The 14816-nt window shown below is 33.4% G+C and overlaps 2 protein-coding genes across 4 annotated transcripts; one reads left to right on the top strand and one right to left on the bottom strand.

Moving 5' to 3' along the window:
- The first annotated feature begins 3050 nt into the window (after nucleotides 1–3050).
- Nucleotides 3051–4525, top strand: LOC105790317 (uncharacterized). 2 transcript variants are annotated; one of them, XM_052634253.1, is made up of 3 exons: nucleotides 3051–3413; nucleotides 3514–3617; nucleotides 3952–4525. In XM_052634253.1, exons 1-2 carry the CDS (start codon nucleotides 3183–3185, stop codon nucleotides 3586–3588), a joined length of 306 nt encoding a protein of 101 aa, XP_052490213.1. In that variant the 5' UTR covers nucleotides 3051–3182; the 3' UTR covers nucleotides 3589–3617; nucleotides 3952–4525. The 2 variants fall into 2 exon arrangements, with proteins under 2 accessions (XP_052490213.1, XP_012473321.1); XM_012617867.2 differs by having other exon boundaries at nucleotides 3052–3413; nucleotides 3514–4525.
- Nucleotides 4526–5661: 1136 nt separating this feature from the next.
- Nucleotides 5662–13955, bottom strand: LOC105790316 (E3 ubiquitin-protein ligase BRE1-like 1). 2 transcript variants are annotated; one of them, XM_012617865.2, is made up of 19 exons: nucleotides 13505–13955; nucleotides 12492–12653; nucleotides 12270–12351; nucleotides 11800–12030; nucleotides 11540–11695; nucleotides 10985–11178; nucleotides 10820–10903; nucleotides 10598–10717; nucleotides 10308–10494; nucleotides 10070–10230; nucleotides 9880–9951; nucleotides 9704–9780; nucleotides 9113–9307; nucleotides 8722–8794; nucleotides 8551–8637; nucleotides 7514–7651; nucleotides 7235–7437; nucleotides 6975–7140; nucleotides 5662–6513 (listed from the first exon to the last, which is right to left on the bottom strand). In XM_012617865.2, the coding sequence occupies exons 1-19, from the start codon at nucleotides 13613–13615 to the stop codon at nucleotides 6382–6384; spliced, it is 2631 nt and encodes an 876-aa protein (XP_012473319.1). In that variant the 5' UTR covers nucleotides 13616–13955; the 3' UTR covers nucleotides 5662–6381. The 2 variants fall into 2 exon arrangements, with proteins under 2 accessions (XP_012473319.1, XP_052490212.1); XM_052634252.1 differs by lacking the exons at nucleotides 12492–12653; nucleotides 13505–13955 and having other exon boundaries at nucleotides 11800–12085.
- Between the last annotated feature and the right edge of the window lie 861 nt (nucleotides 13956–14816).

Raw genomic sequence — 14816 nt, forward strand, 5'->3', positions numbered from 1 at the left:
AATGTCCATATAAATTCTGTCCATATAAATTCTCAATTAACATCATATATGATCCAGGATGGTCTAACTGGTCACGCCAAGTAGTAAATACATTTGTATTAGTAAACTTCTAATTTACTTTAACATGTGTTTCAATTGTACTAAATTGTAACAAATTGATAATTTATTATCGTTTATTTTAATTTGTATCCACATATAAGTACTATTGTGACATTTACTACTAGAAATGCCTAAATCAATATGAAGTCTATAATGCTACTAAGTCAATAAATATAATTTCAAATAATTATATGCAATATTCACTTGATTAATATGCCAAAATCTTCAAATGCCCAAAAATCTATTAATATCAAACTTTGAGAGTGAATCTTATTTACAAGAGGTACATAACTAATGACTTTTCATACATAAGTTTTCTCTTTTACAAGTTCTCATCGGTAATATTTTTCCACGTAATTTTAATGAGAACTTATTCGAATAATGTAGAGTTATACTCACAGTTTTTAAAAATTGTAACTTTAGGTGCATCTAACCATAACAAGCTTTAGATAAAATTATCATATTTTATTGCTTAGAAGTAGATATTTCACATCAAATATTTTGTAAAAGAATATCACAAAGATTATAAAATAAATATAAATTAATAACTCAATCCCTTTTTTTATTCATATGAAATATAATATTTTCCTCATTCACAATCTCAATATGAGATTCATTACAAATATATTTTAAAAGTAATGCAATAACCATCACAAATTTTGTGCTTTTTAGATATTGATATATTAGCTCTTTTGAAGCACTCAACTAATTTTGTACTATCAAATATTTGAATAATATTTATTTGCTTCAATACCAAATAAAATAAATATTTTCTACATGTAATGATAAAATTCATTACTACATTTTATATCATTCCTCAAAGAATATTAATGAAACAAAATATTTGGGCATACGCATACATATGTGGCCAATAATCTTTCAAATCACATTGATAACATAAGTTATCTTTACTATTTGAAAAGTAATCTTGAGAATTCTCATTGTTCTTTTATTTATTATTATGTTCCCACTTTTAGTGGTCTGTGAGTATATCTTTTATTTTTATTTTATATTTGCATTCACTTCAAGGAATGCAATAACTCTAATAGGATAGACTTTTAAACGCCTCTATTGATTTTTTATTTTATAATCACTATCGTAAAGATACGTGGATTTCAAATCAAAATCTATTCATTCATGTTGTCACGATTATTTCCAATTATAATAAATATGATATAATAAATAAAATATAGTAAAATATACGAAGATCTTTAACATCATCATCATCACATTGACTATTATCACAGTAGTAATACAACTTTGTCTTTGTAATAACATTTATAATCTAATAGTAAAATAATTTAATAAACAATCAAAATTTTGGTATACGATGTTTGAAAATTTTTGATACACATTATACCAAATTTCAATACCACATATATATTATAAAATATTATCTTGCTCTAATAAAATATTTATAAGTTCAATTTAAAAGATACCATACAATCATTCAACATTAGCAAGTTAATAAGACTTAATAGACCCTATCAAATTTCCTTTAATCAAAAAGAATGATTTACGAAAAAAATAGAAAACATACCATATTAATATCAAACATATCTAATAAGCAATTATATCTTTTACATAAAAATTTAACCTAGAAATGCAAAAATCAAATACCATCGAATGTGAATTTATGTCAAATAAAAATTATTAGTAGTCATACCTTAATTGAAAAAAAAATGGTCGAAATATAAAAAATTCTTACCAAATCTATACTTTACCCATGCTTGTACAATAAATCAAAGATTGGGAATAAGAACCATAATCCATTTTGAGATTAAATCCTTCAACATCTCGAAGATGAAGTTGTAAGGGTGAAAGTTTAAGGTGAAAAAGAATTTGATCTGTGGGACAACTTTGAAAGATTTTGAAAAAAATAGAGAATCATCGTACTAATAACGTGTTATAAAATAAATAGAGATGGAGAGAATAAAGATCAAATAAAATATGAAAGCAACAGAGAATGTACTTTATTAATCAAATGGATAATTACAATACTTCATTAAAGTCTCTTTTATAGGCATAAGAAGTATAAAAGAAGTAGAGATTTAATTCTAATAACTATTAGAATTTAAAGTACATCAAAACTTTATCTTAATCGTGATGGACATCCACTTAATAAAATATTTATAATAGTTTTTATATTTTTGAATTTTTATTCTTTTGAAATTTAAAATTTCAATCTTGATTCAAATGAAAATAATTAAATCTATTTGGATAGATTTTCTTGTTAGTCATGAATGATGCATAAAGTTATAGATATAATTTATTCCGAATGTCCGTCATCAAATACATTAATTGTTTTTTTCTAAGTAATATATGAAAATAATAAGTTGACATAACATTACATATGTGATAGTAGCGTAACTAGGGGGTCGGTAGGGGCTCCGGCCCTTCTAAAATAAAACTTTTTTCATTTAGACCCTTTAAAATTTTAAATTAGTAAAGATAAAATTATACTTTGACCTCCTCTAAAAATGATAAAAAATTGATTTAATCATTTAAAAATTATAAAGATATAAGCTATTAAAATGGTGAAATCTCATTTCTACTATCGTAAAAATTATAATTTAATTTCGCCCCTAAAAAATTTTCTAGCTTCACCCTAATATGTGATACTATGTTTTTCAGATAAAATTTTTAAAAATAACAAAACTTAACGAATTTAATAAATACTGTTTGACCATGGCTAAAATTACAAAATTTTTAAAAAGTATATGGACTAAATATGATCAAATTAAAGTAGAAGAACTAGATTCAAAACTCATGCATAGTAAAAAGATTACTACTAAAATTTAACCAAAAATAAGTGTTTAAAATGTAAAAATAAAATTTTATTGTTCAGCTCAATAAGTATGGAACTTGAGTTATAAAAATTATTTGATATTTATTAAAAGTTCAATTAATTAATTTTTAATATTTATTATCAAAGTACTAAAATTTTTAATTTTTGAAAATGAAAATGTAATTAGAGCACCAAGTTCAGGAGAGAAATCCCTAAGCCTAGGCAGAACCCAAAAACGAAGAGTCCAAATAATAATCCCCAATTAAGTAAGCAGTCGGAGAAAAGCAGCTCAGAAATGGAGACGGCGGAGAACGGCGGCGATAATGATAAAATCCTCATAAACAGCCACTGGTATTGGGCCATAGCAAGTGTATCCCAGTTGGGTTGGGCAGTATCTTCTTATCGGAGAGGTTATACCGGCGACCATCGTTTCATGCCCTTAAAAGCCTTTGCCGTAGCTTCTCTGTTCCTTGGCGCCTCCGCCTCTGCATCCGTCGCTTTCCTAAAAGCCTCCGGCATTCACAAAGTAAATCTTTATTCATTCTCCATGTCTTTCAATTTTTCACGCTCAACATCTCATTATTGTACTTAAATTTTCGTTTTTGTGATTTCCATTTTTTAAATAGGTCGAAGATCTGATGGGTGTGGGTGCTAGCATAAGAAGTGGACTTGGAATTCGGCCGAGGACAGGCGACAAATGAGTCCCTTTTTTGCCCTTTCTGTTTTCAAGGTCTTTTCTAGTTTACATCTTTCTTCGATTTATTTTTTTCAGTTTGGAAAATCTATAATCTTTATCATAATAATCAAACAATTAGCTTTTAGACTCTCAATCTCTGTCATTCAGTCTCAATAACTAAATTGTTAAGAGACTTGAGGATAGCTTGTAATGGAAAGGACATGTCTAATACTCAACCCTAACCTGATAGAAAAAATGTAATCCAGTGCTGAACATAGAATTGCAATGGCAACCTTAACAAATTGCTTCAAAAATTATTTAGAATCATATGCAATTTAGCTGTCTGTTGAACTGTTTCATATATACTATTGGAGCACCCAAATCATAGAAGACCTAGCTAGCACCGCCTGGCGCTGTGTAGTCTCCTTCCTCTGGTGGAGGCTCTCCCGTAAATGCTCTCTCTTTTTGTTTTCCATGCCTTCTGGTCTTTGTGGTGTTGCCGGCTGCCGCTTGAGGTCTCATATTGTTGCTGGAAGATGGTTTTGGACTAGCATGATGTCACTCTGTTGAAGAGCTTTACACGCCTTCTTGCCTTGGATGTGAAAAGCCTTTGGTTTTGGTTCTCAAATGCATTTGGATTTCATACTGAATGACTGCACCCTTGGGGATTTGATATCCTCTCCTCCTTGAGGAAATCGATTTGTCTTCTTTTTTGGGTTTTTCTTTGGCGACCTTTGGTGTCTTGTTTGGGTATGGCTTCTCTGTTTAGAGAAGTGTTCGTACCCATTGCCGAGGGGGTCTTTCCCTGGGCTGATTTTCTTTTGAGATTGTTTCTTGTCCTTTCGAGATGCTTTGCCCATGTTGCTAGCTAATATGTTAAAATCCATGTTACTTGAATTCAAAGGTAGATCTCAGAATATAAATACATTTATAACATGAATATTGCTCAACTTGTTTCTAAATTGATGTTGGTGCTCATTGTTATTTGTTCTTCATTTTACTCTATGGGGTAAGGTTGCTCGGTTATAATTCCTCACAAGCTTGATATTACAAATTTAATTGTTCTAATGTTCGTTACCACATTCAATTGCGCTGTTGAGGTTTCCAATTTCCTTTTGGTGATGGAAAAGAGTAATAATCTCTTGGTAGGTTCCTTGTATTATTAGTTCACATAAATGCCAAGGCACACTGTTTTCACAATGTTGGTTGGTTCCAAGACGGAGAATATGCTTCATTGTATTTTTTCACAAACCTTGGCATCCAAGGCCTGGTTCACATCTTATACCCTATAAAATCCAGGTTTTGAATCAGGGTGGAGACAACAAAGGGGGAAACTTAAAAATCACACACCACAAGCAGGCAATCCCTGTGACTAGAACTCATAGTTGTATGTAGGGTGAACACCCTTGGCCAAACTAGAACTCAGAGATTGTATGTAGGTTGAACACCCTTGACCAAACTAGAACTCACAGATTGTATGTAGGGTGAACGCCCCTGGCCAATGAGTCGACAACGGGGATTCAACCTACATCATAGTGTTGACACTTATTCTAGGTTTGGATCAAATAATAATAAGTAATCTCATTTAACAGAGATCTGCTCAAGAATTAAATTACCAATTCGGCTCATACAACTTGGGTCTTGAACAGATTTTACAAATTCGAACCAATCTATCCTGAGATTCCTGACCCAAGTTGGTATTTAATAACAATAAAATGTTATTGTTACAACTTAATTATAGATGTATATAAATATTAATATGAGAATATAAGCCAGCTTAGGTTGATCCGGGCTGGGCTTGGGTAAAGTAGGTAAAAAAAAAGTCCATACCATGCTGAGGCGACTGCTTGTTATGTTTCCGGTCCAAAGCTTTATTTGTACGATGCAGCACTTGATAAAATACCAGATAATTCTGACGCTGTTGCTCCCTATATTTGTTCATAACCCTACAAATCCCTTTGTAAATTGTAATGTATTTGGCATTTAAAGTGGAGTCTGCCACCATAGCAAGAACAAATACACAAATAGCTAAAATAAGATATAAAACTGGGTACCAAAATAATAACATTAACAACATGAATGCACTAACGTCTCAATGTTTGAATTGCCAACATATCAAAATTTATATAAATATAGAATATTTTGAATACAATTACGGCACAGCAATATATATATATATAAACATGAGACGAATACAACAGTAAGTCTCATGATTCATTCATTCTCATTAGTCCCCTACCTAGAGAAACACAAGCAAAATCAAACTCGTTAATTTCAAAAGTAAGGCCTTATAATGGCTACTATAACTATAATCTTCCTCCACAATAAATAAAAGAAATAGAAGACTATTTTCCTTCAACATGTAACTGTCATAAACTACCATTAATATATATATAAAGAAAAAATGAAAAGAAAACAAATAATACTAAAATGTTCTACTAAAATCTGTGCAGCCCAAAAACTTTTCAGTAATGCTCCAAAAGGTTTCAGCAGAATACAGAATTTGATCAATTCTGAATAATCTGCAAACAGTAACTTGAAAGATTCCAGTGGCTCCAGGCAGTTAAATGAAGAGGCAAACATCATAAAATACTGTAGAATTAAGTCCAATCAACTTGGAACCAAACAAGCAAATGTTGTGAGGATCTGCACTGACCAAACGGATAGGAAACCTCTAGTTCCAGTCTAGATTCTTTTCTAACAACTCTAAAACAACAATACATGGAACCTGTGAGTGTTCATATGTGTGGTGACAGTGCAAGGATGTGAGATGTGGGTCGAATCTCATGGATAACCAGTTCTGATGAGAGCTCCTAAATCAGATATAAACAGGTTTAACATCATTGGCACCAAAGCTTGCAGCACAAACCGGACACTTGCGGTGACGACTTTCGGTGATTTTATGCACACAAGGGTTGCAGAAGAGATGGTAGCATTTTGTAATAACAACCTGAAGAACGGAATAATCTATAAGCAAATTTGGAAATAGATGGAGAAAACAGGCCAAATAAAAAACAGTGTCCAAAACAGAATTGAACAAGCCATAGCTATATGCTATGTTACTTGAACTTGGGAGTGTGCGTCAGATAGGGGCATGTGCCCAACACAAGTATGGCCAATTTTTCTAAGTTTTTCCATATACTTGGAGAATCATACTGACACCGTAATATGTTTCAGATACTGGTGTCGGACAAAGGTAATTCAAGGAAAATGAGGAAAGCAACATAGGCTACATGTTATGAAGTATTTCTTCTCTAAGTAACAGGTACAAAACCATTCTTAATGTAGTCAAATGGCACAGAAGCATCCTATTCAATTGTCAGGAAATGAGAACAAGAGCTCAAACTAAAACACTGAAGGGCCTAGTTGAAGAACTGCTACCTTGAAATACTAGATCATAATCAAACTTACCTCTTTTGGTCTGTCAAGACAGATACTGCACTTCAGTATTTCTCTGTACTCTCTAAGTTCTTGTTGAAGCCTTTCAACCATCAAGTTCCCTTCTGTCTTCGCTCGAAGATGTACAACCTTTCTTCTCGCTACTTCCAATTCTTCCTCAAGTCTTTTCTTTTTAAACCTAATAAATGAATGACATGCAGAAAAACATACATGAATTCACCCTATGCATTAAGAAAACAGGGAAACATAAAAGGACCAATGAATTCTATTACCTTTCTCTCTCTATTTCAATCTGCAACTCCACTAATGCCGCTCGACTTTTCTCAATCTTCAATTGCGAGTCCTCCAGTGACTCCTTTGCTTGATGAGAGGATCTTCTCATATCTGACAATCGCTTTTGCGTATTTTCCAATGAAACTGACTTTTGAAATCTTTCTTCTCCAAGTTTCTGAACCTGGTCTGAGCAAAACCTCAGCTGCAAAAGGAATTGCTCAATACTTGAATGCCTTTAATAGTTTATTTCATATAAAATACCTAGTTCATAATCATACCTGATCCTCGATTCTTGCAGCTTTCATATTATAAAAATCAAGGGATGTGCTGGCTTGCTGAATCTCTTTCTCCATGTTATGCTTCTCCAAGAGTAGAGTGTCCTGAAGCTGTTTTGCCCTCAAACCTTCCAAAACAAGCTGAAAAGGACACCATTAAAGTAAAATCAAGTTCTAGGAGAAAATATACAATAGTGACAAAGGATCATGGAGGCTCTACAAGTAGAAGTTCTCTACATGAAGGTAAATATCAAGAAATAGAATATCGAACCTAGATGCCCAATGTCCTTTACAAGAATAGGTCATAATAAAACCGAAGGCATTAATTGCTCCTCCAGTTTCATGATAAGTAAATTCATCTGTCTTTAAATTAAAATTACAAGATCAACTTCATTTTTTATTTTTGCAAATTTCAGTAATGTTTGGGCCAATAAAACCCTCATCCTTGATATAATTGGAGGAGTTAGGCTATTCAAAAATCTCGGTGCCTGCCAAAAATAAATGAAATCTCAATAAAATTTTACATTAATGAATATGGGCACTTAGTTATCACAAGTCCAACCAATCATATCAGATGACCAGCCAAAGAGAATACCTATGAATCTTCATACCAACAACTAACACCCAAATGGAGACCAAGAACTGAACCCAGCTCCCAAGTTCTATCTCCTCATGTTTAACTCAAGGGAAATGATGATTGTTAGTTTCTGTGATTGGTTACCAAGTAAAAATTTCTATTCCATGATCAAACATCTATGAGTATCTGAAGAACCGTTCACCTCTAAGTACATGGCTGGCAGTGGTAGCTAGTGACAACTGGATGCTTGAGGTTTTAAAAAAGGCAGAGTTATAAAAAATCAATTTATAACTAGTCAGCATAAAGGCATAGTTACAGAAAACTTATCGAGAGACCATCGTTTTATGGCAGTAAGCAGCAAAAAAGGAAGAAAAGAAAAGAGAAGAAAAGAAAAGGGTACAATGATGCTAGTGCATAAATTTTCAACGGATCTCTGAATATCATAAACCAAATAATTGATTACCTTGATGTTATAGTCATCTCTTTCAGTAATTTGCTGCAATAGCTGCTGGTTTTGAGTTTGCATATCATCATATGCCTGTCCAATTGACTGAGGAAAACCAAACTAATAGTGTCATGAAAACATCACGAAAGTACCAAAGGCAGAGCCAAGACTAAATGACAAGAAGCTAACCTCTATTTCAGATAAGTAAGCCTCATTTTCTTCAATTTTGGCTTTTAAAGAATCAGTAAGCCTAGATTTATCCCTGAAATAACAGCATAATTAACACTTTTCACTTGCTTCTTGTAAACCCATTATTTGATAAATGAAGGTAGCAACAACATAAATACCAGCTACACAATTTCCAATACATCTACATTCTGGTAATGAGAATTTTAACAGAATAATGTGTGGTGGAATTCTCTAGGCACATCAAATAAACATTTTACGAATAGCAGCAGGCTTGCAGAGATCTAGGCAAAATCCGCTTCCAGAAAGAAAAGGTATATTAAAATAAAAAACCTGAATCAGTGACATCAAAAGGTAATCTAACATAAAGAAAAAGAAACAAGTAAACTAAAACCTCTTAGAAGCCTCCAATTTGTGTCGCAACTCAGCAATTTCAGCTTCGGCAGCAGCCAACTTTTGCTGGGATATCGCTTCAGCTTCATTAGCTGTCTTAACACGTAATTCCAAATTATGCTCATCAAGGCAGGATTTCAAACTTTGAACATGAGCCCATGCCTTGAATTCTGAATCTCTTGCTTCCAAAATATAGCTGCAATCATGGAAAAGGATAAAAAAAAAGTAAGAACCTGTAAGTATGCATCAAGAAGCACCCAATTGAGGGTAGCAAGATCAGCACTTCAATACATAACGCAACATAACCAGAGGTAGAATATCATAATCAGTATGACATAAGATAAGCTGACATTCTCTTGCACCTCAGCTCATTAAAATTTCCAGTAAAAGAACAAAGTTACATTACAGAAGAATCTGATGCTTAGTCTAACTTCCAGCAGCACTGGAGGGAGGACTTTAGTGAGAGATATCTTAAAGATTGATCAGGTGTCCAGAATTTTCCATGGATTAAAAAGTAAATTAAGTGTACTGAATCAGATTAGAATTCACTGCAGAAGATTATAAAGAACACATCTTGTTTATTGAATCTGACCTTGAATCAGTGAACTCACGTCTATACATCTCCAATATCAATTTCAATTCCCCATCACTGTCCTTCAAATCCTGTACCTGTAATAAAAGAAAAGCAAAACAAAATCTAAACATAGATTTTCCTTCTCTGTGAAAAAATAAGCATGGAGAATGATAAGTGCCGATAACCAATCATACCATGGCTTGCAACTTATGCATCTGAGTAACTTGGTCAGTAGATCTGACAGATAAATTCTCTATCTCTTTGGCCTGTTCATAAATATTTTTTTAGAAATTGTTACAATTCCATCAGGCAAAAAGAAAAGGGGATCTTTAATCCCTTAAAGCAACAACAGGAATAACCAGTCAACTTATAAAAAGTACAAACCTTCCTATCGAGAATGCTGGAAAGAGATAGCACGTCAGCCCGGAGAGAATGAATATCCACAGCAGCCTCTTTGTACTTCCCTAATTGGCTCTGCATCGAACTCATTGCCTCGGGAAATGAAGAAAGCAAGCTTTTAAAGTCTGCAATTATTTCCGTTCTTCCTGAAATTTAAATGTATTTTAAGCTAATATTCAGCAAAAGAATAGCTATAAGATGAAAACAACAGATATGTTCCTACCTGGTTCTCTAGATGCCTCTTCCAGCTTAGCTTCAATCCTCTTTCTTTCATCAACTTGTCGCTGTATCTCTGCCCCAAGATGAGAAGCTCTAGAATTAGCAACTGCCAATGATCTCTGAAAAACATCAGCTATATCATTCTTTATGCTCAACTCCTTTTCTCTCCAAGCCAGGTTATCTTTCTCAACCTAAAAGGTTTAGGAGGGACATTATAGTTAGCATAGGCATTGGAGGTCCTCTGTAAAATTACAGACAAAAAAGGCATAAATGAAACTACCGACCAGTAACAACCTGTAGTTTCTCAAATAAATCTTGATGGAGGAAAACTTCTGACTTGGATTTTTCTAGTTGATCTCTCACCAAAAGGTACACTTTGGAAGAAGAAATACACTTTACACTCTTCAATGCGTTCTGTCAATTAGAAATCCCCATTCAAATTATACAACTGAATAAGTAGACCTGCCTGTCAGAAATATAGGAAAAAGAAAAATATAATATCTTAAAAGAGCAAACCTGCAAATTTGATAACCGCTGTAATATTTGAATTCTTTCTTCATGAAGACCTTTTAGCTCTGTCAGTCGGGAAGAAGCTTGTTCCTGGCAGCTCAAATAGATCATTGCATCAACTTTCAGTTTTAGAAATTTCACAAGATAACTCAAAAGGAAAAAAGGAATTACCAACAGTTCCTTAAGGGCAGACTCCATTTCATGCAGATCTATATGCTTATCTTTGACTTTGTCACCAGAAACATGCTTACTGCCAAGGTTTAAGACAGGAAAAAATGCCCCTTTTGTTGCATCTCTCTCTGCTTTAAGAGTTGCCAATTTGCAGTTACTTTCCTGCAGTTCCGCAACTGCACTCTCCAATTCACCTTCAAAAAAAAAAAAAAAAAAGAGCAAACAATGGCGGTCAAACTTACAGATTCTATAACGACATTTCATATCTTGATAATTAACTGGCATTTGGGCCCCAAGGAAAGGGTTAAAACCCAGTGATTAGTTCATCCATAGCAATAGGGGGAGAGAGTTGTCTAAGGTGAAAGAATTGCGTGGATTACATAAATTTTCAAAAATATATGGCATGCATACTGATTTTTGTTCATGCTACCACATAAATGCAAGATTAATATATCATAAATGAGTTAAGAAGCAAACGAATTCTGCTTAGGAGGCAACTGATAGTGTTGTTACCACTTCTTAACAAGACCAATTCTGATCACATATGGAAGTTACCTTTCAGACGTTTAAGCTCAGCTTTATTTTTCGCATCAATATCTCTATGGCTCTGCAATTCCCTTGCCAAAGATCTGTGATTCAAATGAACATCAGCTATTGCGAATCTCAAATTCTTAACTTCTGATTCTAGTTCTGCCAGCTGCCCGCATGAGCCTAGCATAAAAAGACATGCATACTGTTAACTGATCAACAACTCGAGGGGGTAAAATGGGAAATATTATGTTGTACACAATATAAACTTCCTACTAAGCATGTACCATCATTCTGAAGCTCCTTCCGAACTGCAGCATATAACCCATCCTTCAGGCACCACAGGTCATCAATGGCAACTATTATATTGTTTAAAATGTTCCCAGACTTTGCAGAAACGGTATGTTCTCTATCTTCTTTAATCTGCTCTGTGCAATTATTGGAAGAGGAACTTTCAGTCGCACCTGTCTCCATAAGTCGGCTAAGAAAAGCATTCTCAGTATAGGATGGAGGCCCGTCTACATAGAAATGCAAAAGCCTTCTTAGCTAGTATACTTGCCAAACAATTAAAACCTAAAGATAGAAAACGGATGAATCATATAAAACTCCTATAAATCAGAATTGCCAAAAATTTAGCTCAACCTTAGAAGTTATAACAAAAACAAAAGCATAGTCCTTGGTATTAAGTTAACAGTTCCATTACAAGGGGCTAGAACAACAACAAATAAAAAATTTTAGCATGGCAGAAGATTCTCACCTTTCACATTTGGAGTATGTCCAACATCCTGTCCACTAGATTTTCTTGTGTGGATGGACCTTGATTCCAAGTCTGTAATCAGCTATTGTAAAAAAATAATGTCAATTTCCCATAAAGCAGTTTACTAGGGGAAAAAGTCTACAAGATGTAAAATATTTTTCTAGTCTTTTCTTAGTCAGCAGAAAAGCATATAATTGTCTAACGGTTTGGACAGGATCTTACTGCTTCCCAAGATTTATTCACCGCTTTCAATGTAGAATCATATGACTTTTGTTTCTCTTTCAGTTGAAGGAACTTATTCTCAAGGGTAGAACACTCAACTTTCTGTGCCTCTAACTTTTGTACAAGCTTTTGATTCTGAAATTGTAGAACTGCAGCATCAAGCTGCATCATGCCAAAAAAAAAGGAGGGGGCATTAGGAGAAGGTTCAAATAATATGAGCTATAATAAGATAACATTTCAACTTGGCAACCTACTCATAGACAGATGAATTATTTCCCCCCAAATTTCACAATATAGCATTCACACAACCAATAAAAACAACTATCAAAGGCAAAATGACATCACAATACGAAAGCACAAACACATACAATCAGAGGTAAAAGAAAAAGAAAAGGAAACTTCATATAATATAAAATTCTTGCCGACAAGAAAAAATGTGCCGTATAATTAACAAAGCTAATTTCCACAGACCAATTAACCTATCCATAGGTCCATACCCCAATCAAAATCTTCTTCCACAAAAAATAATATCTCATATTCAAGCCTGAGCACATAGGAGGAGGACCCAGCAATTCACGGTGTTAAAACATACGACTATACTGAGGAGATTGGCTACAAACAATATAGTTACTAAAGTGAGCTAAAAGAGATCTGCAAAAGGGCGGTTAAGTGGCAATGGCAGCAAATAAACCTGCAAATCCATGATCATTTAAATAATAATAAACCCTCAGAAATCAAACCAGAGCTTAAAGTTCCAATCATTAGGTCAAAACCTTATATCAACATGCATCGATTTGATTCCATAAAAGAAAATTCAAGTAGAAACAACATGCTAAAAAAGAAACTCCGATTGATACATAAGAAAAACCAGGTCAGGAATTAAGTGATTTTGATTTTTTTTTCGAGTTGAAATTTAATAAAGAAAAAAGCAATAAGACAAGCATAAATATTCCACTGCATACTTCAAATTAAAAACTAAAAGTTTTTTTTTTTTAAGGAAACTAAGACCTTACCTTTTTCTCCTCAGAAATTGGCAAGAATGGTTGCTTCTTCGAGGCAACAGCAGTGGGCGGTATAGAGTTAAAGTGACGCCGTTTTCGGTCAGCCTCACCAGTGCTCCCCATTGAGCGCACCCTCAAAACTCACAAACCCCCAATCCAACCTGTGCTTCGCATCAAATCCCAATACCCACCCCCCAAATAAAACCAAGATTAAAGATTAAAGTAAAGGTCTTTTTTAACAAAACCCTAGCCAACCAATTCCGTTTGAAAACCCTAATTCCTGAATTTGAAAGCTTTTGATCACCTCCGGTTCTATTGAAACTGTAACGAAAACAACAATATTGGGTTTCTAATAATAATAATAATAATAAGAGTTGTTTGTTGGACTTTCTTTCGCCCTACTTTTCTCTCTCTGAAAACACAGCGAGAAAATGAAAAATCCTAATTTAATAATTACTTAGGGAGGTCGAGGGGGTATTCAATGGAGTTGTCTGAAATTTCGTGAATGTTAGAAGGGTAGTATTGGAAATTTAGTGAAAATGGAGTTTTTTCTTCTTTGATTTTATAAATTCCTTGATTTTCTTAGCTGTTTGCCTGTTGGAGAAGAATCTCATAAATTATAAATAGGTTTAATTATGACTCCAGTCCTTATACTCTTTGAATTTATAAATTTAATTTCTTTACTTTTAATTCAAGAAATCAATCCTTCATCGTGTCTGATTTAAAAATTGGCTTAATGCATTGTTTAGTCCTTAAAGTATACAGCTTTTCTCACTGATGGAATATCTAGCCAGTCATAACATGATAAGAATTAATGAATTCGAAAAATATAATTCAAAATTTAAAAAAAAACCTAGAAAACAATCCAAAGAACTAATTTTTCCCTTAAAAACGCTGCTAACTTCCGTCAAATGCCACCATTTCAACCATCGCTCCAGAGGGAAAATCGATCAGGATTCTAATCTAGAGAGAAAGGCTATGACCAATTAAGTCAAGATAAAAATTAGTTAGAAGCGACAATTGAATCGATTGAACTGATTTTTAAGATTTTTTATTTTTATTAATTTTTTAATAATTTATTTAATTGAATCATCTAAATTTGATCAAACCAACCAGATCGACATGACATTCAAATGCCACCATTTCAACCACCGATTTGTCCCCTTTCGCCTTTATTATTCGATTTCCTTTTAAGAACTTCCCAGGAGCAGACATTGGGAACCCAGTACTAACTTCTTTAATTTTTAAATCAAATAAGAAGGTTAAATTCCAGAAATTAAAAATAAATATATTAAATTGCAATTTGCAAAAAGTATGAAACCTG

Source organism: Gossypium raimondii, chromosome 8, assembly GCF_025698545.1.
Source record: "Gossypium raimondii isolate GPD5lz chromosome 8, ASM2569854v1, whole genome shotgun sequence".
NCBI classification, from domain to species: domain Eukaryota; kingdom Viridiplantae; phylum Streptophyta; class Magnoliopsida; order Malvales; family Malvaceae; genus Gossypium; species Gossypium raimondii.

What these genes read in the sequence shown, in the direction of transcription:
- LOC105790317 (XM_052634253.1), top strand. Translation starts at nt 3,183, where the DNA reads ATGGAGACGGCGGAGAACGGCGGCGATAATGATAAAATCCTCATAAAC. An exon ending in AAGCCTCCGGCATTCACAAA is followed by an intron (nt 3,414 to 3,513) that starts GTAAATCTTTAT and finishes TTTTTTAAATAG; the next exon opens with GTCGAAGATCTGATGGGTGT.
- LOC105790316 (XM_012617865.2), bottom strand. Translation starts at nt 13,615, where the DNA reads ATGGGGAGCACTGGTGAGGCTGACCGAAAACGGCGTCACTTTAACTCT. An exon ending in AGCGGTTATCAAATTTGCAG is followed by an intron (nt 10,718 to 10,819) that starts GTTTGCTCTTTT and finishes TCTAATTGACAG; the next exon opens with AACGCATTGAAGAGTGTAAA. An exon ending in CTGCAAGAATCGAGGATCAG is followed by an intron (nt 7,438 to 7,513) that starts GTATGATTATGA and finishes TTCCTTTTGCAG; the next exon opens with CTGAGGTTTTGCTCAGACCA.